The sequence below is a fragment of the Macaca fascicularis genome, chromosome 1, assembly GCF_037993035.2.
Source record: "Macaca fascicularis isolate 582-1 chromosome 1, T2T-MFA8v1.1".
Classification (NCBI taxonomy): domain Eukaryota; kingdom Metazoa; phylum Chordata; class Mammalia; order Primates; family Cercopithecidae; genus Macaca; species Macaca fascicularis.
In genome coordinates this window covers 2,415,980-2,442,286 of record NC_088375.1, presented here as the reverse complement: position 1 = coordinate 2,442,286, position 26,307 = coordinate 2,415,980, and the positions used below count along the sequence as shown (strand labels likewise).

At 49.1% G+C, this 26,307-nt stretch overlaps 2 protein-coding genes across 2 annotated transcripts; one reads left to right on the top strand and one right to left on the bottom strand.

Annotated features, from left to right (window-relative positions):
• Nucleotides 1–11,328: 11,328 nt before the first annotated feature.
• LOC135969369 (endogenous retrovirus group FC1 Env polyprotein-like) lies at nt 11,329–25,793 on the bottom strand. Its single transcript, XM_065538908.2, has 3 exons — nt 25,590–25,793; nt 25,212–25,402; nt 11,329–13,746 (listed from the first exon to the last, which is right to left on the bottom strand). Exon 3 carries the CDS (start codon nt 13,152–13,154, stop codon nt 11,709–11,711), a length of 1,446 nt encoding a protein of 481 aa, XP_065394980.1. The 5' UTR covers nt 13,155–13,746; nt 25,212–25,402; nt 25,590–25,793; the 3' UTR covers nt 11,329–11,708.
• Nucleotides 23,203–23,986, top strand: LOC102117396 (molybdopterin synthase catalytic subunit). Its single transcript, XM_074031676.1, has one exon. The coding sequence runs from the start codon at nt 23,370–23,372 to the stop codon at nt 23,943–23,945; it is 576 nt and encodes a 191-aa protein (XP_073887777.1). The 5' UTR covers nt 23,203–23,369; the 3' UTR covers nt 23,946–23,986.
• Nucleotides 25,794–26,307: the final 514 nt, after the last annotated feature.

Genomic DNA, 26,307 nt, shown 5'->3' with positions numbered 1-26,307 from the left:
CAGCCGACAGCATCCATCAGAATGACGGCAGCCTGTAAATGGCTGGTTCTTATTTTCCAAGTACAAGGTTGGGGGTTGGCAAAATCTCTACTAAACAAAGAGGAAAAAACCTTTGCCTAAGCTTCCAATCTGCATAGGGACTTGGTCCTAAAGGGACTGTAAATGTAAACAACCTTTTCCCCACCTCTCCTCCCCACCCCACCCCCAACCATTTCTTTTTCTTTTTTTCTTTCTCTTAAGTGGGAAAACCTAAATTATGGGGATAGGAATAGTAGTTGAGTCAACTCTGGAAGGGAGACTTCTGTCATATAGGATGGTTTTGTGGTACATAAGGGCCGGACAGGGAAGCAGTCCTAGGGTTGGAATCTTGATGATTCCACATTAACTAGGTGTGTAGTCTCCACTCTGGACTTCAGTTTCCTCATCTGTGCAATTTCTTTTTTTCTTTTTTTTGAGACGGAGTCTCACTCTGTTGCCCAGGCTGGCATGCAGTGGCGTGATCTCGGCTCACTGCAACCTCCACCTCCTGGGTTCAAGCAATTCTCCTGCCTCAGCCTCCTGAGTAGCTGGGACTACAGGCACCTGCCACCACACCTGGCTAATTTTTGTATTTTTAGTAGAGACGGGGTTTCACCGTCTTGGTCAGGCTGGTGTCAAACTCCTGACCTTGTGATCTACCCGCCTCGGCCTCCCAAAGTGCTGGGATTACAGGCATGAGCCACTGCGCCCGGCCCCTCAGCTGTACAATTTCTAAGATAACTCCGAACTTTCAAATCCTGTTATTCTTTGACTCTGCAGCAGTGTTTGACTTTCCACCATTGAGAAAAGACAGCTTGGATGTCTGTACTTGGTGGGTGAGTGTAATCACTGGGTTGGGTAGGATGGGAGTTCTTTGAAGCTGTACATGGAGGTCAGAGGTGGAATAAATGAAACGATCTGTAGTGTTTGAAGCACTCACTGTGCCCGTGGCCCCCTTGTAAAGAAGAGCCTGCCACAGATCGCTCCTTCTCAAGATGGTTTGATGCTTTTCATTACATTATCCTACAAAGCTGGTCACAGCCGATTAGATTGGGGCACTGGTGCCTTAGCCTGATGCAGGCCTTGAAGCTTGAACCTGAAGAAGGCTAGTGACTTGGATGAGAATGGGTTCTCTGGGGGCAGTTTTTGTGTCCAGAACAACATAGAATCAGGAACTTGTGTGGAGAGTATCTTCCCAGGCAGGTCACATCTCAGATGATTTCAGTTTGGAGCACAGAGTGTGTATCCAGCCCCGGCAGTCGGAGGGAGCAGACGCTGGGGCCGCTGTCAGGGAAACAGCATGAGGCTGGAGTCCAGAAGCAGCAGAACCACTAGACAGGCAGAAAGGCTTTCCCTTGAGAGTCGTCAAGAGCTAGAACGCAACCCACGTTCCAGTTGTGGAAGACTTGAGCCTGGGAGAATAATACCCCTTATTATATGTGCTCCTTACACAAGGGACCTGGGAAAGAGTCTATTCGCTGCACACTGAGGCCGGCTGCACGCAGAGGTCGTATGTAAGCCTTGTCTGCCTCTTTAAAGTTGTGTTATTTGGGAGCTACTAGGCAGTGTTAATTTGCTCTATTGTATCAGAGATGAAGCTGGGCTTCCAGGAGTTTCAGTGACTTCCTCGAGACCAAGAGCAGCACAGCTAACGGAGGATCTTCCACTTCTAATTTGAGAAGCTGAAAATACCTATAGGGCATTTCTCCTGGGATTACCACTGCATCCTTCTCCTCCTGCTCTTCTGTGACCCAGAACGTGGTGATCACTGTTACTCTGGGTCTTACACATGGAAAAAGACAACAGAGGCGGTTACTCCGTATCTGCAGGCCACGGGCAGTGAGGCAGTTGGCATGGAGCTGTCCTGTCTTTGTGTGAGTTTCTCTGGGGGGGTCCTAGTAAGAAGGCGAGGGTTTCCCTGGCAGACCTGTGTCTGTTCTGTGCCTAGGGCCGCCAGATGAAATACGGGATGCTCAGTGATTGCACGAGACATTCTTGGACTAAAAATCACGTATTTATCTTAAACTCAAACTTAATTGGGCATCCTATATTTTTTGTCTGCTAAATCTGGCAATTCTGTCAGTGCCACAATGTGTTATAGACGCCGAAGACCACAGAAGACAGGGTCATCAGGGCCAGAGAAGCAGAGGGGATCAGTCTCCAGAAGCAGCCTTCAGCCCCCGTCGTATTTCCTAAGCATCCCAGGGTCTTGGGTCTGCAAACAGAAGGCACGGCATCGGGCCAGAGAAGCAGAGGGGATCAGTCTCCAGAAGCAGCCTGCAGCCCCCGTCGTATTTCCTAAGCATCCCAGGGTCTTGGGTCTGCAAACAGAAGGCACGGCATCGGCACAGCTGTGACAGCAGCATGTCTGCAAAGGGCAGGATATGATCACAATGTGTTGGTATTTGTAGAATTCAAAACTCTGAGTCTGCAGAATTTAAACTGTTTTTAATCTTTCACAAAGGTGGCAATGTAATCATAGCTTAGAATATGATGAAAAAAGGGCCGGGCGCGGTGGCTCAAGCCTGTAATCCCAGCACTTTGGGAGGCCGAGACGGGCGGATCACGAGGTCAGGAGATCGAGACCATCCTGGCTAACACGGTGAAACCCCGTCTCTACTAAAAAATACAAAAAACTAGCCGGGCGAGGTGGCGGGCGCCTGTAGTCCCAGCTGCGCGGGGGGCTGAGGCAGGAGAATGGCGTAGACCCAGGAGGCGGAGCTTGCAGTGAGCTGAGATCCGGCCATAGCACTCCAGCCTGGGCGACAGAGTGAGACTCCGTCTCCAAAAAAAAAAAAAAAAAAAAAAAAAAGAATATGATGGAAAAAAAAATGAGTACTCTACCTGAAGTGAAAAACCTTCCGAATGTGACTGTGTGTGCTGTTTGTCCTATGGTGGCATCACAGTGGCCCAAATTCACAGAATTGTGTGTGTCACTCCTGGTCTGCAGATAGCAGCAGCTAAAGACACGGTTATGAAATATGGCCTATCATTGCCATTTTGTTTTGGCTCTTAGGTCATCTTATTTTTATTCTGGTCTTGTTCCAGAGATGAGATTGCTGGCTTCGCCTAGCTGACAGTCAATGATTCACTGTGAAAAAAGATGGCATTTTCGCTTGCCGTGTTCCTAGGCTTAGCTTCCATTGCCTCTGCTTTTCACCAACAGCTGCTGGCCCCTCTGCCCTTGTGCGACCAGCTCCTCTGGATGAGCGCTTCCGTCTTTGTCCAACCCTCTTTCAGGACAGCAGCTCCCACTTGGTGTTAAACATCGTTATTCATAAATAGAAGAGCATTCGGATTAGCTGTGGCCAAGGTCCATCTGGTCTCTTCCCTTCTGCATAGAGTGATGAATTGGCTAAAGGACAAGAAGGGAAGGGCAGGGCAGCTGGCCAGGTGGTCAGTGCAGAACCACAGCCTTGTGTGTGAGCGATGCATGGTTCCTTGTGCAGAATGAGCTTGAGTGACCTCGGGGGCACCCTCCCGTACAGCCCCTTGGCCACTGTGGGAGGGAAAAGCAGATTCTAATACAGGGCACAGCAAACATCATGTTTGCCTTCATGTCTCCAAAGCACGCTGGATTTACCCAAGGAAAAAGCAAGTAAGAATAGAGAAAAAGAAAATGAGGACTCATGTCAGAATTTTTTTTTTTTTTTTAGACAAGGTCTCTCTCTGTTGCCAAGGTCTGACTGCAGTAGTGTGACCACGGCTCACTGCTCTCTCCACCTCCCACTGCACCCAGAGAGACAATGGCTTTTTTTTTTTTATTTTTTTTATTTTTTTTTTTGAGACGGTCTCACTCTGTCGCTCAGGCTGGAGTGCACTGGCGTGATCTTGGCTCACTGCAACCTCCACCTCCTGGGTTCAAGCGATTCTCCTGCCTCAGCCTCCCGAGTAGCTGGGATTACAGGCATGTGCCACCACGCCCAGCTAATATTTGTATTTTTAGTAAAGACGGGGTTTCACCATGTTGGCCAGGCTGGTCTCAAACTCCTGACCTCAAGTGATCTGCCCCCCTGGACTTTCCAAAGTGCTGGGATTCCAGGTGTGAGACGCTGTGCCCGGCCGGGATAATGCATATTGATGAGTATGTACACGTGTGTGCATTTTTTCTTTTAGCTAGTGACTAGTCTGGCAGGCCATAAACACTTAAGGGATCAATAATTTAATAATAAACACAAATGGAAATGTTGCAAGCATAAAAGAACAAAAATCCGCAAATGGAGGCCTGGGAGAGGGCGGGGTCTGGGGGAGATGGGAGCTAGCTGTCAGTAAAAGCCTTCACCAACAGGCCTTTGCTCTGTGGCTGCAGTTTCCCTCCCCAGCAGCCCGAGGCGGATCTCCAGGAACCCTCCCCAGCAGCCCTTCTGCGACCTCACGCGCTGGTCGGCGTCTCAGCTGCCGGAGTGGAAGGCACAGCCAGCAGCCGGGATTTCTGCGATGCCTATGGGCTGGGGTCCCTCCTGTCCTTCTCTCCTACACGGTCCCCGGTCTGATTTCTAAGGGTGTGGTATTTTCTCCCTAAATGATGTTTCAATAGTATTTTTTATTCTTCTGTGGGATACAGAAGAATTTTTTTTTTCTTATTCCAATAAGGACAAGTAAACAAGTCAGAAACCTCAGAAGACCTCAAGGGAGAAACCTCAGCCTTCGATTCCCGGTCCCTTTCTGTGACCTCAGCTCTTGATTTACTAACGTTCAGGGAAGATTGTTTTATGACTACACCAAGCTGACCCGAAGACCCGTGGGAAGCACGGGGCCTGCCAGAGGGAAGGGCTGGGCCCTGGGGCTGCAAAGGGCGCAGAGCCTGTTTTCTTTTTTTTTTTTTTTTTTTTTTGAGACGGAGTCTCACGCTGTTGCCCAGGCTGGAGTGCTGTGGCACGATCTCGGCTCACTGCAAGCTCCGCCTCCCGGGTTCCCGCCATTCTCCTGCCTCAGCCTCCTGAGTACCTGGGACTACAGGCGCCGCCACCGCGCCCGGCTCATTTTTTGTATTTTTAGTAGAGACGGGGTTTCACTGTGGTCTCGATCTCCTGACCTTGTGATCCGCCCGCCTCGGCCTCCCAAAGTGCTGGGATTACAGGCTTGAGCCACCGCGCCCGGCCGAGCCTGTTTTCAACAATTACGTCTAGTCTACGTTTTCCAAGAGATTAAACCGATTGGAAGCCAGGCGTTGCAGAAGAGAGCTTTTGTCTTGCTTGGCAACATTCCTGAAATCTACAGACAGTGATGAGGAAGTGAGGCACATTTTTCATCTGTTTCAACAAATTGCCAATGGAATGGCTGACGTGCCATTTTAGCGTATGTCACCTCTCCTGTGTTCCCTGAGCTGCCTGGGGCGGGCTGCAGCTAATCACTGAGGGTCAGCTGGGCCCTGTCCCTGAATACGGCACAGGGCTGGCGTCACGGAACCGGCCTTCCTTACGCTAATGAACCCCAGGAGCCTCCCCTTGTCCCTTGCCTGGGGGGATCTAATGGCATTGCAGGCAAAGGCTCAGCAGGGACCCTGTAAGACAGAGGATAGACTGGCACCCAGGCGTCTTACAGGGTGGACCCCATGCTGGGGGGGGGGGGCAGCCAGAGAAAAGAGGCTTGGAGGAAGCAAAGGGAACCCTCAAGGGGGTGCAGAGATGAACCTGGCTTGCACCTGGAGAATTCCCAACCAGTCTGAGCTCGACTCCCCTCTCCTGTCCCCCAATCAGATTGCACTACCATCTCCTTCTAATTCCCTACCAGTCAGAACCAGGTTTCCTTACCCTATCCACCAATCAGGGCTGTGGACAAAGAAGAATCTCATCAAAGCCCCCATGGATTCGCACACATCTGGTAGCTTGGTGGTTGGTAAGTCTCTGCATGGCAAGCTGGGTATCCAAGTCTTTATTGTTATGCTTCTATTGTTGCAGGCAGAAGGGGAGATGGGAGAGCTAAAAGCCCAGGCTCCTTTCTTCCCTGAAAACCCTGAAAAAAGCTTCTGCATATGTGAAAAAGAAGGGGTTCAGTGGACAGTCATCACAAGCCAATGGTGATATGTGGTCGACATGCCAATGACATGGCTTAGGCTGCACTGATACCCATTTATCAAACCCATACATTGCCAACGGAATGGCTGACGTGCCATTTTAATGTATGTCATCTCTGTATTCAGTGAGCACAGTGATGTCCTTCAAGGAAGGCCGTGTTGCCTCGGCTGCTGGGGTGCCAGGGGCGCTGCTCTGACTGTAGTGAGATTAGCTGGTGACCTAGCACCAGTTGGACCAGTTGGGCTGTAATGATTGCCAGAGACAATCGCTCAAGATAGATCTGTGTATTTGTTCCATAAATAAGCTCCATGGCAAATTCTCGTTTTCTTCCCCAAATAAGCAATTCCGAAGGCTGGGCCTTCACTGAGGGCTTGCATCTCTGCATAAACTGCCTCTAGGCTTTGGGAACTGCTTTAGCTTCCAGGAGCTGCTCTTCAAGACCACATTCTGCCCCAGAGCAGCCCTGTCAACATCCAGGGACAGATGAAAGCCGGGTATGACGACCTGGCCATCTCGGCCCAAATCAGGAAACTCTGAAGAGCACTCTAGCTCCAAAGACTCCTGTGGATTGCCTGGGGCTGTCCTTGGGCCTGTAGCTCAGCCCAACTCCTCCCACTGCCCGCACCCCCTCCTGCCTCCTCTCTGTCTGAGGGCACTCCTGTACGCTAAACTCCATTGGAGTCTGCTTTCCAGCTAAACCAGCCTGCAGGGAAACCGTGCCAGCTCTCTGTGGCACCTGTATCTCCCTTGCAGAGCTGCCTTCAGAATCTGGGCAAAGATTTGGGTCAATTTAGAAAGTTTACTTTATTTATTTATGTATTTTTTGAAATGGAATCTCACTCTGTCGTCCAGGCTGGAGTACCGTGACGCGATCTTGGCTTTCTGTAGCCTGCGCCTCCTGAGTTCAGGTGATTCTCGTGCCTCAGCCTCCCCAGTAGCTGGGACTACAGGCATGTGCCACCACACCCAGCTAATTTTTTTTCTTTTTGTATTTTTAGTAGGGATGGGGTTTCACCATGTTGGCCAGGCTGGTCTCTAACTCCTGACCTCACTTTGGTCTCCCAAAGTGCTGGGATTACAGGCGTGAGCCACGGTGCCCGGCCTAATTTATAAAGTTTCTGTTTGTGAAAGCTGGCTGAAATGTGATAGACATCCTCCGAAGGTGAGGTCATCTTCTAAGGAAGATGTTCAAAGGAAAACTGACCATTGGAAAGAAAAGGGATGGGTGAAGGGGTGAAATCAGGAATCGTATGGGCAGATGGGCCGCATGCCCTCTGTCAGGCCTCTGAGCCCAAGCTAAGCCGTCACATCCCCTGGAGGCCTCACTATCCATCCAGATGGCCTGAAGCAACTGAAGATCCACCAAAGAAGTGTAAATAGCCAATTCCTGCCTTAACTGATGACGTCCCACCATTGTGATTTGTTCCTGCCCCACACTAACTGATCCATTGACCTTGTGACATTCCTTTTCCTGGACAACGAATCTCAGGAGCTCCCCACCGAGCACCTATGACCCCCGCCCCTGCCCGCAAGAGGAAACTCCCTTTAACTGTAATTTTCCACCACCTTCCCCAATCCTATAAAACTGCCTCACCCCCATCTCCCTTTGCTGACTCCTTTTACAGATTCAGTCCGCCTGTACCCAGGTGATTAAAAAGCTTTATTGCTCACATAAAACCTGTTTGGTGGTCTCTTCTCAAGGAAGCACGTGACACCCTCCAGGGTCCAATCCTACATCAAGATCTTAATATCCCAAGATTAACTGTACCCCAGATATCTACTACCCTTCAGCATACATCCAGCCGAATGTTCTAAAATATCACATTTATAATTTAACTACATAAGACAGGGTTGGCCAAGATATTTTTGTTTTTGTTTTTTGTTTTATTTATTTATTTTTTTGAGACAGGGCCTCACTCTGTCACCCAGGCTGGAGTTCGGTGCTGCCATCATGGCTCACTGCAGCCTCAACCTCCTGAGTTCCAGCAATCCTCCCGCCTCAGCCTCCTGAGTAGCTGTTATTACACACATGCAACACCATGCCTAATTTTTATATTTTTGGTAGAGACAGAGTTTCACCATGTTGCCCAGGCTAGTCTCAAATGCCTGGGCTCAAGTGATCCAGCCACCTCAGCCTCCCAAAATAAATAAATTTAAAAAAAAGAAAAAGAAAAGGAACAATCATACAGTTATAGAATTGTAACTGCTAAAGAGGCAAGCTAGTCGCCTGTTAAAATAACGCTGCCTTCCTAAATCTAACAACTATGAATATATAAATTCTATTGTATTCACTCTACTTAATCTAGGTAACCTTAACATTGGCCAGAAGTAGACAGAGCACACACATGTGTATGTTCACACATAATGTATATTCACATACCCAAGAGGCCTCACTATCCATCCAGATGGCCTGAAGCAACTGAAGATCCACCAAAGAAGTGTAAATAGCCAATTCCTGCCTTAACTGATGACGTCCCATCATTTGTCAAGAGACAAAGAGAGTCACTAGAATTAATAGGATAACTGTATTTTCTGGGGATAGTGTCAGGCCTCTGAGCCCAAGCCAAGCCATGGCATCCCCTGTGATTTGCACGTATAGGCCCAGATGGCCTGAAGTAACTTAAGAATCACAAAAGAAGTGCAAATGCCCTGCCTCGCCTTAACTGATGACATTCCACCACAAAAAAAGTGAAAATGGCCGGTCCTTGCCTTAAGCGATGATATTATCTTGTGAAATTCCTTTTCCTGGCTCATCCTGGCTCCAAAAGCTCCCTCACTGAGCACCTTGTGACCCCCCCACCCCCCCACCCCCCTCATCCACTCCTGCGCACCAGAGAACACCCCTCTTTGACTGTAATGTTCCTTTACCTTCCCAAATCCTATAAAACGGCCCCACCCTTCTCTCCCTTCGCTGACTCTCTTTTCAGACTCAGCCCGCCTGCACCCAGGTGATTAAAAAGCTTTATTGCTCACACAAAGCCTGTTTGGTGGTCTCTTCACACGGACACGCATGACAGATAGTATTTAAGTATCCCCAGAAAATACATTTTTTTTAAAGACTACTGTGATGGCTTTGCCTCTTTTATTTACTTGATGTTCATTTATTCATCCATTCAAACAATATTCACTGGTTTCTAATTACATGAGAAGTGTTAGGTGTTGTGCTCCTTGGTCTGGGAAGAATGTGTCCTTGTCCAAGTCACAGCCCCACCTCCTAAAGAGGAAGCATTTTGGGAAGACATGTAAGCTGTTCTGCAGCAATGCTGATGCCGCAAAGCACAGGCTCCATCATCCCAAGGGCTAAGCTCATGCCCAGCTCCATCTCGGGCCAGCTGTGTGACCTTGGACAAGTCACTCAACCTCTCTAAGCTCCATTTCCTCATGTATTGTCAGGCCTCTGAGCCCAAGCTAAGCCATCGTACCCCCTGTAACCTGCACCGCACGTATCCATCCAGATGGCCCAAAGCAACTGAAGATCCACAAAAGAAGCGAAAATAGCCTTAACTGATGACATTCCACCATTGTGATTTGTTCCCGCCCCACCAGAACTAATGCGATATATTCTCCCCCGCCCTTCAGAAAGCACTTTGTACACCCGTCCCAAACCTATAAGAACTAATGATAACCCCAGCATCCTTTGCTGACTCCTTTTTCGGACTCAGCCTGCCTGCACCCAGGTGACATAAACAGCCTTGTTGCTCACACAACGCCTGTTTGGTGGTACGAAATGCGGAAGATAGTCATGACATTTACCTTATTTGGCTGGTATCACCATGTATTGGCTTGTGGAAGCTTTTGCCCCTATCTTCATAACTGTCACCGGCACTCTCCAAAGCCGCCTGGAATAAATATGCCATCTAAGTAAAAGCACCGTGTTTTCCTGGCACTTGCATCGCCCCCGTCCAATTCGACTGCAGCCCTTGAGCCCGCTGTGTACAGAACCCTGACTGCTGAGTCCTCAGAGCCAGGCTGAGGCTCTGCACATGTGCACTCCAGAGGCCTCACCGTCCCCGACGGACAGTTCCCTGCAGGAAACGAACCCTCGCGGTCAGAAGCACCGTTGCCCCTCAGAGTCCCTGACACTTCCCGCCAGTGGGATCGCGGCTCGGTGTTTGCAGCCTGACCTCTCACTCATGGGAGTAGAAGACCCCTTAGAAGCAGAGTGAGCGGTCGGGCGCGGGGCTCACGCCCGTAATTCCAGCACTTTGGGAAGCTGAGGTGGGCGAATCCCGAGGTCAGGAGTTCGAGACCAGCCTGGCCAATATGGTGAGACCCCATCTTTAGTAAAAATACGAAAATTAGCCGAGCGTGGTGGCGGGCGCCTGTAGTCCCAGCTGCTGGGGAAACTGAGCCAAAAGAATCGCTTGAACCCGGGAGGCAGAGGCTACAGTGAGCCCAGATCACGCCACTGCCCTCCATCCTGGGAGACAGAGCAGGATCCATCTCAAAAAAAGAAAAAAAAGTAGAGTGAGCCCATTGAGGGCTGTGTGGTGAGGGAACAGCTTAGGCCTACTACAAAAAAGTAGGACAGAGACTGCAGAATCAAACTTTTAACCGAAAACTTCAGATTTAAACAACTTTGGAAGAATACATAAGCAACACATCTCCTTCCTTTACCACAGAAATGTTTACTTGTCCCCGAGGCCTCACGTAGTCTTTTTTTTTTTTTTTTTTACATTTGAGATATAATTCATATACCATAAAATTCAAACACCTAGTGTACAATTCTGTGGTTTTTAGTATATTCATGTAACCTGTGTATAAAGTTTCTTCCCCATAGTTATAATCATAGTATGTAAACTTTCTTTTTTTTTTTTTTTTTGGTGCTATTTTCTTCACTTTGCCTAATTTCATCCTCATATTCCTTTTTTCTTTTTTTAAGAGAGCATCTCACTCTGTGGCCTGGGCTGAAGAGCAGTGATGATTTCATGGCTTACTGCAGCCTCGACCTCCTGGGCTGAGGCCATCCCCCCACCTCAGCCTCTTGAGTAGCTGGGACTATAGGCGCCTGTCACTATCTATGCCTGGCTCATTTTTGTAGTTTTTGTAAAGACAGGGTTTCTCCCTGTTTCCCAGACTGGTCTCAAACTCCTAGGCTCAAGCCATTTGCCCGCCTCGGCCTCCCAAAGCGCTTGGATTCTGGGATTACAAATGTGAGCCACTGAGCCTGGCTGTAACCTTTCTTTATTCATTAGACATTTGGGTTTTCTACCTTTCTTTCTATAATAAATTAATACTACTAATGTTATGCCCAGACAGTTTGTTCCCCAAAGAAGACCACCAGATTCCAGAGTCAAAGCCAAGCGGCAAGGATCTTTTACTGCAAGTTCGAACTTGGTCCCTCCATTCCACAGCATACAAGAGGGCCTCGAACAATGCGAGTGCTTGCTTTTTATAGCCCGAGGTAAACAGGATATGTAAAGTTACAGGGGAACAAGGGAATTCTTTTGGTTACAACATTACAATTGGTTAACATTATACATTTAGCATTTTTTATTGGTTCCTGCTGTGCCCTTATCGGAGATTTCCCAGGTGTTGTTTTTCTAAAGTTGAGAGACATATGGAGGAATGTGTTTGTGCTGGGCTCAGGGAGTTGGGAGATATATGGAGGAATGTGCCTGGTTTCTTTCATTCCCCCCTTTTCTTAGGTACCTCTAGAGCCAATCTTGGGTCTTATAAGTCTGATTCTGTTTCAGCGTTTACAGGTTGGTATTGGGCTCTGAGGACCATGAGCTGTACGGTGTCAAATCTTTCCCTGACAAATTGTAAAATTCTGTTAACAACACAAGGTCTTACGGTAAACAGAAATAGTAGACTTAGCAGGGGTCCAAGGAAGGGGGCTAACAGGGAAAACACAGAGGAATTCCACCATTGGTCTGCAGCTGAAGCAAACTGCCGTTTTTTTACTTCTGTGCTTAGCTTGCGTAACTGTTGGACCCAGTCCTCTACAAGCCCTGATTCATTTATGTAGAAACAACAGTCTTCTTTTAGAAACATACATGTACCACCTTTTTCAGCAGTGAGTAGGTCTAGGGCCCTCTGGTTCTGCAAGGTTACCTGAGCTAGGGACGTGAGCTGCCGCTGAAGGGAGGCAAGGGACTCAGCTGACTCCTCCATAGCAATGGCAAATTGTTGGTACAACTTGTTGCTTTCTATGAGGGTGTGACCTAGGGCTCTCCCCGCCAGTCCGGCCGCAATGAGGGACGAGGTGAGGGAGATTCCCGCAATGAGGGGGAGAAATATGGCTCGTGCAGGTCTCGGTCTAGGGACTGGGTGAATAGCAGTACTAGTCCAGTTACCGGTGTACCCTAGGAACTCGCCGGCAGTTAGTAGAGTCAACCGGAGAACTAATGTGACAGGAAGACACAGTAGGTTGGTAACAGAGGGACTAGATAGGTTCTTAGATAATGTTCCATTACACCAGAAGAATATGCCTGGCGGAGCCCTTAGGGTGATATTAGGGGGCATTGCAGTGATGCTGCAGAGGCTGGAATTGGTTCCTGAGAAACAGTAGGGAAACTTCTCCTGACTGGGGTTTAGGTATAGGGGCACGTTAAGGATAGGGGCATATGAGAGGTTTCGGAGGTTGTTAGCTTGGGCAGAGGTAGAGGATCCCCATGGCAGAGGGACAGCGGTTAGCGGTGGACGCCCTAGGGTGGCACACAGAAAGCAGCCAGACAGGCTGTGAAGTCCTGTAAGGTTAGCAAGTTCTAGTCCTTCTTGTAATAATTTTAACCAGGAGAAAGGACATAAGTCTTGTGTTAGTCTGTTTTCTTGTCGTTGGATATTTCCATGGACCAGAGGCAGTACCTGCACTAGACCTCGCCACAGATAGAGGTGACTGCTAGGCCATGTGGAGGAGGGGGAGTAGTATACAGCCCCATGTTGAGGCGTGGTCCAGCGGGAGTTCCAGGGGTCTCTAACTATCCATGTATATGAAAAGTCTCCATCCCGTCTACGATGGAAGGCCCACTTAGGGTCTAACTGTTCTTCCTCTCCCCAATAACGGAATCTATGAATGTTACAATAGTTATAAGGACAGCTGGCATTTTGGTGCCACCAATAGTGCTTACAATTGTATTTAGTCTGATCAAACTCAAAGCATATTATTGGTGCCATAGGTTTGGCTATTTGAAAACTAGTAAAATTTAGTAGAATTGGGCTATTGCACCCTGAGGAGGGGCAATCAGCACTGGCCAATAATTTCCCGGGCTTATGAGGTTGCCCAGGGTGGGTTCAGTTTTCATAAAGCCAGAATCTCCAGACAAAGGGATTAGGAGCTGGTTTTGTGTTTTCCCTGGCGGCCACTAGGGCGACTAACGTTAGGGTTAGACTACCTAACTGCATGTGTGCAGTGAGCTATGCTGCCGGCGCAGGGTGAGTTTTAAGGGGTTGTTCTTAGCTCTGTTGACAGTTCAGGTGGCCGGTGCTTCAGCCGCCGCCGTGATTGGTCCCAGAAGGTCGGAGGTTGGGTCCACTGGCTTGACGTGGGTGTAGTGGATCCACGATGCGATGCCTTCTACCTTCAGGGCGGTGGGTGTGGTTAGGAGTACCTGGAGTGGTCCTTTCTACCTGGGTTCTAGGGTCTCTTGTCGGTGTCGCTTGACCAGGACCCAGTCTCCCGGCTGGTACGGATGGGGTGTCGGTGGGGGACCGGTCTCATATAGTTCCTTCAGCTTGGGCCAGATTTCTTGATGAATTTTCTGCAAGGCTTGTAAGGAAAATAAGAGTTCAGAGACATTTTCTGTTTCAGACTTGAGCAGATCATCTTTTAGGCTGGGGACCAGGACTGGGGGTCTGCCATACATGATTTCATAAGGGGTAAGGCCCAGTCTGTAAGGGGTATTACGGGCCCGGAACAGAGCGTAGGGGAGAAGGACCACCCAATTAGCGCCAGTCTCCATAGTCAATTTAGTTAAGGTCTCCTTTAAGGTCCAATTCATCCTTTCTACCTGTCCTGAACTCTGGGGCCTGTAAGCGCAATGTAGTTTCCAATTTGCCCCAAGGTTGGAAGCCAAATCCTGACTTACCTTAGCAACGAAGGCCAGCCCATTATCTGACCCTATCTGGACGGGGAAGCCATACCTGGGGAGGATATCTTCCAGGATTTTCTTTGCTACAACCTGAGCAATTTCCCTTTTGGTTGGGAATGCTTCAGTCCACCCTGAAAAAGTATCTACAAAGACAAGTAAGTACCGATACCCGTATTTTCCTGGCTTTATCTCAGTAAAATCTACTTCCCAGTAGATACCGGGCCTGGTTCCCCTGAGCCTTGTTCCCGTTGCAGCCTGGGATTGGGGGTAGGCGTTGTTAAGCTGGCAGACTTTGCAACTTGTCACAATGCTGCTGGCCATCTCGGCTATATGTCTGATTTTGAGCTTGGAGCATCTGATTAGGTCTACCATCCGCTGGACACCCAGGTGGGTGGTTCGGTGGATGTGTACTAACACTTGTTGTCCTAATTTTTCTGGTAGGATGGTTTGGTCATTTGTATCAGTCCACCACCCATTCTGGATCTGTTTCAGGGGAAGTTTATCGATCCACTGTGTCCGGAGCTGCATGCCCCGGCCATAGCGAATAATAATTAAAGATTAAATGCCTGAGCTATATTCATTTCCACCCCACACCTTCTCCCTAGATTTACCTTCTTCCCTGTATTAATACCACCATTAAAAAATGGCGCTCTTCCTGCTTCTTCTTCATTCATTTTTCCCGCGCCCGCGAAAAGACTACCTGACAGCGCAGGCACAACATGACGTCCGACCGGAGAAACCGAAGCCTATCTGGCCACGCCTTCCGCAATGAGGTCATTTCCGCCTTAGCCCAACCCCTTCCCCTCCAAATGTATATAAGGCATTGCATTACCACCATTAAACGAGACTTGATCAGAGCACTGTCTTGTCTCCATTTCTCGTGTCTCTTGTTCCCCAAATTCCCACCCCCTCCTCCAGGGCCTACACTGACTATCCCGCGGGCCGGGATACCACTGGAGATCTTGTTCTGAATAATCAGGGAGATATAGCAAGTCCCAGGGGCCCGGATCAGGGAGCTGGAGTGCAAGGAGTTGGCTGGGAGCCTTTGCCACACTCCTTGCAGTTTGGTCTGCCAGAAAGTTGCCTTGAGCAATTGGAGTGGTTGATTTCTGATGCCCTGGGCAATGTACAATAGCCAATTTTTCTGGTCTCCACAGGGCTGTTAACAGGGCTAGGATCTCTTGCTTGTTCTTTATTTCTTTTCCTTCAGCCGTTAGTAACCCTCGCTCCCTGTAAATGACCCCATGTATGTGCACCGTAGCAAAAGCATATCGGCTGTCTGTGTATACTGTCAGTTTCTTCCTTGCCCCTAAGGTAAGAGCTTGGGTGAGCGCTATCAGTTCGGCCTTCTGGGCCGATGTTCCCGGGGACAGGGGTTCCGCCCAGATTACCTCAGTCTCTGAAGTCACTGCCACTCCAGCGTACCTCTGGCCTTGGTATACGAAGCTGCTCCCATCAGTGAACCAGACGAGGTCGGCATCAGGAAGTGGGCGGTCCTGCAGGTCCTCTCGAACTCCATGCACCTGAGCTAGTATCTCGGTGCAATCATGGAGCAGGGCGTCCAGGTCCGGGTTGGGCAGCAGCAAGGCAGGGTTTAAGGTTGTTGGGGGCAGGAAAGTTATCCTGAGAGGATTCAGTAGTAGTCCTTGGTAGTGGGTGAGCCGGGCGTTACTTATCCATCGATTAGGTGGCTGTTTGAGTACACCCTCAATGGCATGTGGGGTAACGACCCGTAATTCTTGACCCATGACAAGTTTATCAGCATCTCGTACCATCAGGGCCGTGGCCGCAATCATTCGGAGACAAGGGGGCCACCCGGCAGCCACTGGGTCTAATTTCTTTGACAGGTAGGCAACCGGCCTCCACCAGGGGCCTAAGTTCTGAGTTATTACCGCCTTGGCGACACCCTTGCTCTCGTCCACGTATAAGTGGAAGGGCTTGGTGACATCAGGTAGTCTCAATGCAGGCGCAGAGAGTAGGGCGGTTTTGATCTGTTGGAAAGCTGACTCGGCTTCCTCTGTCCAATTAAATGGCTGCTGCCCCCGTGTTGCCTGATATAAGGGTTTAGCCAGTTCTGCGAACCCAGGTATCCATAGTCTACAAAATCCTGCCGACCCCAGGAATTCCCTTACTTCTTGGGTGGATTGTGGCCTGGGGATCTGCAGGACAGTTTGCTTCCTGGCGTCTGTTAACCAGCGCTGCCCTCCTTTTAGCAGGTACCCCAGATATGTTACTTCTGATTTACAGATTTGAGTTTTCTTTGCTGAGGCTCGGTAGCCTAGGTTCCCTAGAGTTTGTAAGAGACTCTTGGTCCCTTGAATACAAGCTTCCTGGGTCTCAGCAGCAATCAGGAGATCATCAACATACTGTAGTAAGGTTATTTCAGGGTGTTTGCGTTGGTACTCACCCAGGTCTTCATGGAGGGCCTCGTCGAACAGGGTAGGAGAGTTTTTGAATCCCTGCGGCAGTCTGGTCCATATCAGTTGGCCACTTATGCCCCTCCCAGGGTCAGTCCACTCGAAGGCAAAGAGCTTTTGGCTCTGAGGGGCTAAAGGCAAACTGAAGAAAGCATCTTTCAAATCTAAAACAGTGTACCATTGATGTTTAGGGTTTAGGGTACTCAGGAGGGTGTACGGGTTAGGCACAGTTGGATGTATGTCCATAACCCTGTTATTGACTTCTCTGAAGTCTTGTACAGGTCTGTATTCTCCGCTATTAGGTTTTCATACCGGCAACAATGGAGTGTTCCAGGGCGAGTGACATGGGCGAAGGACCCCTTAGTCAAGGAGCCGGCGGATATGCGGGGCAATTCCTTCTTTGGCCTCTAGGGACATTGGGTATTGGCGTACCCGCACGGGGTCTGTCCCAGGCTTAAGTTCAACAAACAAGGCAGGACGGTGTTTTGCTAGTCCTAAGCCCCCCGTTTCCGCCCAAGCTCCTGGATATTACTGGAGCCAGGTTGCTATGTCCTGGTCAGGGGCTGCTCGCTCCTGGTGGAGCCGGTACTCATCTTCAAGGGTTATAGTCAGGACGGACACGGGCTGATTTTGGGAGTTGGTCATGACAGGCCCCTCGGGCAGGAAATGGATCTGTGCTCCCATTTTAGTTAGCAGGTCCCTCCCTAATAGGGGACAGGGGCTCTCAGGGATGACCAGGAAGGAATGGGTTACATTCCTGGCTCCGAGGTTTACTGTTCTTTGTGTTGTCCAGGGGTATTTCTTAATTCCTGTGGCCCCTTGTACCCACGAGGACTTGGAGGATAATTTTCCCTTAGTTTTAACTAGGACTGAGTGCTGTGCTCTTGTATCGACCAAGAACTGGACCGGGGACCCCTCCACTTTCAAAGTTACCCTAGGTTCGGGGAGGGGGTCCGAGCCCCGTCTTGCCTAGTCTTCGTCTTGAGTGACTAGTATGGGTGTAGACCTAGGGGGTCCCTGTCCTCGTTGTTTCTTTTTGGGGCAGTCTCTTACCCAGTGGCCAGCTTCCTTACAGTATGCGCATTGGTCTTTGCTCAGATTATCATGTCTGGGGGACCACCTAGGTTGGGTGTTCTCTGGCTGTAGATGCTCTTTCTGTACTACTGCTGCCAGGACCTTGGTCATTTTTTCAGTGGCCTTAAATTGCCTTTCTTCTGGAGTATCTCTGTTATTGTAAACCCCCTGAGCTATCTGAAGGAGGTCCTGAATCTTCTTTCCCTCTAAGTCTTCTAATTTCTGGAGTTTCCTTTTAATGTCTAGGGCTGCCTGATTTACAAAAGACATTATGACAGCTGCCTGACTTCCTGGAGCCTCTGGGTCTATGGGGGTGTACTGTCTAAAAGCTTCCATTAATCTTTCTAAGTAGGTGGCTGGGCTTTCTGTCTTTCCCTGCAGAATAGAGTATACTTTAGCCAAATTAGTGGGCTTGCGAGCAGCTGCCTGGAGACCCGCCATTAGAGTCTGGCGATAAAGGTGTAGCCGTCCCCTACCTTCTGCCGTGTTGTAGTCCCACGCCGGCCTGGTCAGAGGAAAAGTCACATTTATGAGGTCGGAGTTGGCAGTCGGTTGACCGTCGTCCCCCGGGACCAGCTTTCTAGCTTTTACCTGTATTCTCTCTTGCTCCTCCGTTGTGAACAAGATTCGGAGGAGCTGCTGGCAATCATCCCAAGTGGGCTGGTGGGTGAACATGACACTATCCAGTAAAGCCATTAAATCTTTGGGGTTGTCTGAGAACCGAGCACTCTGGGTCTTCCAGTTATACAGATCACTGGTGGAGAATGGCCAATACTGGAGCCTGGGGATTCCCGTGTCATCTGGGGGTCCTATTTCCCGAAGGGGTAGAGCCACTGTGGAGTCAGGCGGCTGGGGGGGGCTAGCCCGCAAAGTGCACCCTCGCGTCCGCCCCGCCAGCCCTTCAAAGTTACTTTCACTTTCAGCGGGTCCGGGTGCGTCGGCTGCCTCCCGTCCGCCTGCTCCTTCCCGCGGCTCAGCCCGGGGGGCTGGGGCCTGGGGCACGGGGCCCGGAAGGGTATGGAGGGGGTTCTGTGGACAGTGGGTCCCTGCTATCAGGTAGAACAGGATGGGGGGGCAGTCGGTTGCTTGGGTTTTAGCGGCTGAGCAACCAGCGCCTTACAGGGTTCAGGGGGGGCTAATTGGAAAGGGGACAGCCAAGGAGGAGGGTTCTCAACAAGGTCCTGCCATATGAGGATATATGGAATTTGATCCAAGTGGCCCGCACGCCCAGGTAGCAAAATCTTGGACTTTACTCTAGTGATGACAGGAAGTCCGAACGTCCCTTCGGGTGGCCACCCCACATCAAAGGCAGGCCATTCGGAGTGACACAGAGTAATTAGCTTTCCCTTCCTGATTTCCATACTAAGATCATGGCCCCTTGCTCTAACATCCTTGAAATTACTTATAAGGAGAGATAGGGGAGTGCTCTGGGTATTACCCATCCTGTAATAATCTGTAGTCTCTCCCTGTAAAAGAATATGGGTTAGAATTCCTGTAAAGGAAATCTGGCGTATTAATAATTTCTAGCCACAAGCGTGCTCCGGGAGCCTGGGTCAGAATCAGTTCAGATAAAAATCTAAATCAGACGAGAGCCAGGGGACGTCTCCCACCGGTCTCCGCTGGTTGTCCTATAGCGCGTCCGCCAGGACTGCGTCAGCTTCAGTTTCAGACCTCGCGAGTTACAGACACAGGTTCAGAACAGACACAGACAGACAAACAGAGACGAGCCGGCTCACCTATCAGCAGATCGATCCTGGTAGATCCATTGACCAGGGGTCTGGTGGGCTTGGGGAATCCCGGACGAGCCCCCAGATGTTATGCCCAGACCGTTTGTTCCCCAAAGAAGACCACCAGAGTCCAGAGTCAAAGCCAAGCGGCAAGGATCTTTTACTGCAAGTTCGAACTTGGTCCCTCCATTCCACAGCGTACAAGAGGGCCTTGAACAATGCGAGTGCTTGCTTTTTATAGCCCGATGTAAACAGGATATGTAAAGTTACAGGGGAACAAGGGAATTCTTTTGGTTACAACATTACAATTGGTTAACATTATACATTTAGCATTTTTTATTGGTTCCCGCTGTGCCCTTATTGGAGATTTCCCAGGTGTTGTTTTTCTAAAGTTGAGAGACATATGGAGGAATGTGTTTGTGCTGGGCTCAGGGAGTTGGGAGATATATGGAGGAATGTGTTTGTGCTGGGCTCAGGGAGTTGGGAGATATATGGAGGAATGTGCCTGGTTTCTTTCACTATAAATATTATTGTACAGATAGACCTTTATTTTGAACTAGTATTATCATTTTAGACACAAAGTCTTGTTCTGTTGCCCAGGTTGGAGGGCAGTGGTGTGATCATAGCTCACCGCAGCCTCAAACCACACTGAAGTGAGTCTCCCACCTCAGCCTACCAAGTAGCTGGGACCTTAGCTGCACGCCCCCACACCTGGCTAATTTTTTTTTTTTTTTTTTTTTTTGAGACGGAGTCTCGCTCTGTCGCCCAGGCTGGAGTGCAGTGGCCGGATCTCAGCTCACTGCAAGCTCCGCCTCCCGGGTTCACGCCATTCTCCTGCCTCAGCCTCCCGAGTAGCTGGGACTACAGGCGCCCGCCACCTCGCCCGGCTAGTTTTTTGTATTTTTTAGTAGAGACGGAGTTTCACCGGGTTAGCCAGGATGGTCTCGATCTCCTGACCTCATGATCCGCCCGTCTCAGCCTCCCAAAGTGCTGGAATTACAGGCTTGAGCCACCGCGCCCGGCCCACCTGGCTAATTTTTAAAAATTATTGTAGAGACAGGATCTCCCTATGTTACTCAGGCTGATCTCAAACTCCTGGGCTCAAGTGATCCTTCCACCTCTGCCTCCCAAAGTGCTGGGATTTACAGGCATGAGTCACTGCACCTGGCCTTGAACTTTTAACTTAGAAATACATTCAGAGGGCCGGGCATGGCAGCTCACGCCTGTAATCCCAGCACTTTGGGAGGCGGAGGCAGACGGATCATGAGGTCAGGAGATCGAGACCATCCTGGCTAGCGCGGTAAAACCCCATCTCTACTAAAAATACAAAAAAATTAGCCGGGCATGGTGGCGGGCACCTGTAGTCCCAGCTACTCGGGAAGCTGAGACAGGAGAATGGTGTGAACCCTGGGAGTCGGCACTTGCAGTGAGCCGAGATTGCACCACTGCACTCCGGCCTGGGCGACAGAGTGAGACTCTGTCTCAAAAAAAAAAAAAAAAAAAAAAAAAGCAATACATTCAGAGGTTTTTGATTACTGAGTAAGAGTAATATTATTTTAAGGCTCCTGCTTTATTATTTTCCTTCAAAAAGACTGAACCCCTGTAATAAACTGGTGACACCAGTGATGTTTACACATGTCTGTATCCAGTACTTGACCAGCACTGCGTTCATTATCATCTTTATTTATTTTTATTTATTTTTTTTTTTTTTGAGACGGAGTCTCACTCTGTCACCCAGGCTGGAGTGCAGTGGCCGGATCTCAGCTCACTGCAAGCTCCGCCTCCCGGGTTCATGCCATTCTCCTGCCTCAGCCTCCCGAGTAGCTGGGACTACAGGCGCCTGCCACCTCGCCCGGCTAAGTTTTTGTATTTTTAGTAGAGACGGGGTTTCACCGTGTTAGCCAGGATGGTCTCGATCTCCTGACCTCGTGATCCGCCCGTCTTGGCCTCCCAAAGTGCTGATATTACAGGCTTGAGCCACCTCGCCTGGCCTATCATCTTTATTTATGCCAGTAGGTATAAAATGATACATTGATATAATTTTAAATTTAATTTCTTTAGTAACTGGAGAGGAAGCAAGCCTTCCCACCCTGTGATTTGAAGTATCCACAAGGAGGCTTCATGTGGTAGACTCGCTCTCATCATATCAGGCTGCTAAACAATGATCTATAGTGCCTAATTTCTGTTAGATTCAAATCTAAATGGAACACATAGTTGATGCTAAATATCTACTTCATTGCTTTATGGCTTCTAAAATCTGGATATTTCCCCGACAGAGAGTAATTATCTTCGGTATTATGCATTATATATATATAATTGTTTTGCAACAGGGTCTTGCTCTGTTGCCCAGGTGCTGGCATGCAATGGTGCTACCACAGCTCACTGCAGCCCCCAACCCCTAGGCCGAAGCTATTCTCTTGCCTCAGCCTCTTAAGTAGCTGAGACTACAGGCATGTACCACCAGGACTGGCAATTTTCTTAATTTTTATCTTTTGTAGAGACATCTCACTATATTGTCCAGGCTGGTCTCTAACTCTGGGTGCAAGTGATTCTCCTGCCTTGGCCTCCCAAACTGCTGGGATTACAGGCATGAGCCGCCACGCCCAGCCCAGTTTATGCATTTTGGACTCTCGGCTCCAAATTCCCCCTTTTGGACTACTCTGTGAAATGGATCTGGACCTTTAACTATTTTTTCCTGGGCTAGCTAGCACTGAAATCTTGCCAGTAGAGGGTGTTAGACACTGGAGAAGGAAAAGAGGTTGACTTGCCTCTGGGTTCCAGGGTGCTCACTGGGTGGTTCCTCCAGTGCCCAGCTCCTACAGTGACTGCAGCCAGCAGCACCCAGGAGACTGAACCTCCCCGCCCAGCCCGGCGCCCGCCAGCCCTGGCGCCGTTTTATAGCAGCATGCCTCTAGCAGTCAAGACACCTGGCACCTCAGAGGGCAGACTTCCAGAAGGATTTGCCACAGGGCACCACAACAACTTCTCTGCCATTCAGAGTCACAGCTGCACAGGTCTGGATCTCCGCCTGGGGCGCGGGTGGAGGCTCTCTCAGTCCTGGGGCTGGTTCACTAGAGTCTCCTTTCTTCATTACTAGCCAACCCCTCATTGCTGTAATCCCTCGCTATGTAAATAATTCTTTATATTGAATTTTCTCTGTTCAAATTACTATGTGATTTATCTCTCCGGGTTGGACTCAGACTGATACAAGTATGGACCCCCTAGAAGGAACAACAAATGTAGCTGCCGTCTGTATACAGACGTGAGACGGAATTCGTGTTTTACAGCCTTTCCAACACCTGGCTATCTCAGAGGGCGGAGGACTTGAGTGAGCAGGGCACGGCCCTTCCCCAGTCCCCTCGCATGACTGCTATGGGCTGCTGGCTCCCACCTCAGGACTCCAGTCCCACCTCACACGTGGCAGCTGGCCCAGGCGCGAGCACCTGTTCCCAGCTGAGGCAATCAGAACCCACCTGGGATTTTTTTCATCCTCGAAGCCAACTTCTCTCCCTTAAACTAAAGCGGAAAGAGCATGAGGATGTGACTTCAGAGCTGCCTGCTCCATCCCTTGCCAAGGGGGAGCCCCAGAGTCTGATGGGGCTGGGCACCGTGGCTCATGCCTGTACTCCTAGCACGTTGGAAGGCTGAGGCAGGCAGATTGTTTGAGTCCAGGTGTTTGGGACCACCCTGGGCAACATGGTGAAGTCCTATCTCTACAAAATATATGAAAAATTGGCCAAGCGTGGTAGTGCATGCCTGTAGTCCCAGCTACTCAGGAGGTTGAGGTGGACCGATGACCTGAGCCCGAGAGGTGGAGGTTGCAGTGAGCATGGCACAGCACTCCACCTGGGCGACAGAGCAAGAGTGTGATGGACTCGAAGATGAGAGATGGCAAAACAGAGAGAGACGGATTTGGTCCAGCTGTCCCCGGCGGGATGGTGCCACTGTGCCAGGCTGAAGTATTGTATTTTGCAAAAAGTGCTGAAATAACAGGAGTTCGTTCAGAGACCATTTCTGTGCCACAAGAAATAAAAGCACTGCAGCCGTGGAAGGAGATAGAAACTCGACATCCTGGATTGGCTGATGTTAGAAATCAGGTACTATTTGCTGTTCATCAAGAATATGACAAGCTTGGAGATCAGCTCCTCCGCTTCAACCAGGAGACGAAATTGCTGTTATTCCCCATTAGTGGAGGATAGTGCTTTTGAGCCATCTAGGAAAGACATGGATGAAGGTGAAGAGAAATCTAAAGAGGTTATAAACGTTACTACCGAGAAACTTCCAGTAGATGAAGTCCCACAGTTGGTGATTTCTCCGCTCTGTGGTGCAGTATCCCTATTTGTAGGGACTACAAGAAATAACTTTGAAGGGAAAAAAGTCATTAGCTTAGAATATGAAGCGTATCTACCCATGGCGGAAAATGAAGTCAAAAAGATTTGTAGTGACATCAGGCAGAAATGGCCAGTCAAACACATAGCAGTGTTCCATGGACTTGGCCTGGTTCCAGGGTTAGAAGCAAGCATAATCAGTGCTGTGTCCTCAGCCCACAGAGCTGCATCTCTCGGAGCTGTGAGCTATGCCACTGATACTTTAAAAGCCAAGATGCCCATATGCCAAAGGAAATATACGAAGAGTCATCATCTTGGAAAGGAAACATAGAGTGCTTTGCGGCATTCAACAATGAATCACTTAGTTTTTAGAGCCTGCAATCTTAACTTTGTTCAACTATTATCATTGATCACATTTTGATTTTTTTTCTCCCCACATGAGGATAGTTTACTGAAGCACAATCTCTTATGTTATACTAGTGGGACAAAAGGGAGAAAAAGGAAGCAAGAAAAATGGGTATGTAGGATGAAGAGTTATTTAAAATGGAACTAAAGATAGAAGGAGGACTGTAGGAAAGAAATGGAATAATTTAAATGTGAGGAAAGATGTCCGTGGTAGACATGTCCTTCCATGACTAATTTCTAATTGTAACTCAAACTCACATTGAGGTATGGGCCCTCCTCAGTGACTTTAACTGACTCAGAAAGATACTCCGCCAGCAACCCCACCTCACCACCCCCGTCCCGGTTCAGGGATAGCATTGTTATCAAGGATGCATGACAGCAATGTTGGCGGAACTGGAAAGTATTAAAAAATCATTGTCAGACCGTCTTGATATTATATATTTTCAGAAATATATTAAAAATAATAAACTAAAACCCATGATTTCAAAAGTTAAAAAAAAAAAACAAAAAACAGAGAGAGACTCCTAATGTCATCTCCCACCCTTTTATTGAGACAGGGTCTGCCTTTGTCACCCAGGCTGGAGTGCAGTGGCACAATCACAGCTCACTGCAGCCTCGACCTCCTGGGCTGAGTCATCCTCCTGCCTCAGCCTCCCAAGTAGCTGGGACTACAGGCAAATGCCACCATGCCCAGCTAATTTAAAAAATTTTTTAGAGATGGGTCTCACTCTGTCACTCAGACTGGAGTGTCGTGGTGTGATCATAGTTTATTGCAACCTCAACTTCCTGGACTCAAGTGATCCTCCCACCTCAGCCTCCTGAGTAGCTGGGACTATAGGTGTGAGCCATGGCACCTGGCTTATTTTTTAATTTTTGGTGGAGAAGGAGTCTCCCTTTGTTACCCAGGCTGGTGTCCAACTCCTGGGCTCAAGTGATCCTCCTGCCTCAGCCTCCCAAAGTGCTGGGATTACAGGCATGAGCCACCACGCCCAGCCCAAGGCCATCTTTGGGTTTCCAAATATTTTAAGGCCAGTTTCGGTCGTTCCACCTACATTGTGGGAAAAAATAAATAAATAAAATGAAAAAATAAATTTTAAAATTAGAATTAAATAAAAAATTTAAAAAGTAAAAAAAAGGTATTCAATATCACTTTGATAATTTACTCAATAATGAATCTTTTTTTTTTTCTCACCTAACCTAGGTCGATTTAGGTCTCCGTCTGTGGTAACTGAAAAGAGACCGAACGAAAGGTCTTACAGAGCACCAGGGCCAATTCCTGATGCGGTGTTAGATTCTGTGTAGCCAGAAAACGGAAACAGAAACATATCCAAGCCGGGCGGAGGAAGAACTTTGGGGCCTGTTTATCCAGGTTCAAGACAGTTTCTATTTAAAAAAAAAAAGAAAAGAAAAGAAAAAGAAAAAGAGAAAGAAAAAACAGTTCATAACAGAATAAGTTCAGATTCTCCTGTGACTGTCAGAGCTCAGATCTGACACCTCTGCTGGTTTCCATGACAACCACCAGCAGCTACAATCGTACCGAACCCAGAACCAGAGGATTCGGTGACTTTACCTTGATTCTGTGGCCGGATTATTGCCAATTTTAAAAGGAAATGCATAGCGAGCCCCTGTCTCTGTTGTGTCTTCAGCTGTCCTTTGAAACGTGGATGTCTTGACAAGCGGCCAGGGCAGGGCTCCTCTCTCGTCTCCCCGCGCTGGTGGCCTTCCCAGATGAATTTCTTCTGGTGCCGGTGAGATGACTTGGTGACCTAGTTCCAGCTGCACAAGTTATGCTGTCGTGATTGCTGGAGGTGATTGCTCAAAATAGCTCTTTGATTTGTTTCAAAAACAGGCTCTGTGGCAGGTTCATGTCATTTTGTCCCCAAAGAAGGGATTCCAGAGACCAGGACTTCACGGAGAGCTTGCTCCTCTACCTCTGGGTCAAAGGCTGCGGGTTTCAGGGCTGGGACGGGGGACCAGAGAATCTGTCTCTCGGGAATGCCAAGTCGAGATCCAAGACTGGCTAGGGACTCTTGCATTCCCCTTGCCAAGCTGTAGCCCCCCCCCGGAAACAGATCTTCCAGGAGTGTCGCACTGAGTGATGACACCTTTGCCTGAGGCTCTGCAGTGCTTGGACACGGAACTGCACTGCAGCCTTCCAGATGCTCAGCTGGAAACCCCCCGAGAACCTGAGGCTTTTCTACAGCACATTAGAGCTTGTGACTGGAGAGTGTCTACCGCCTGAGGGCAGGGATGAGGTTTTTACCCACCCTATTCACCTGTTTAGGTGC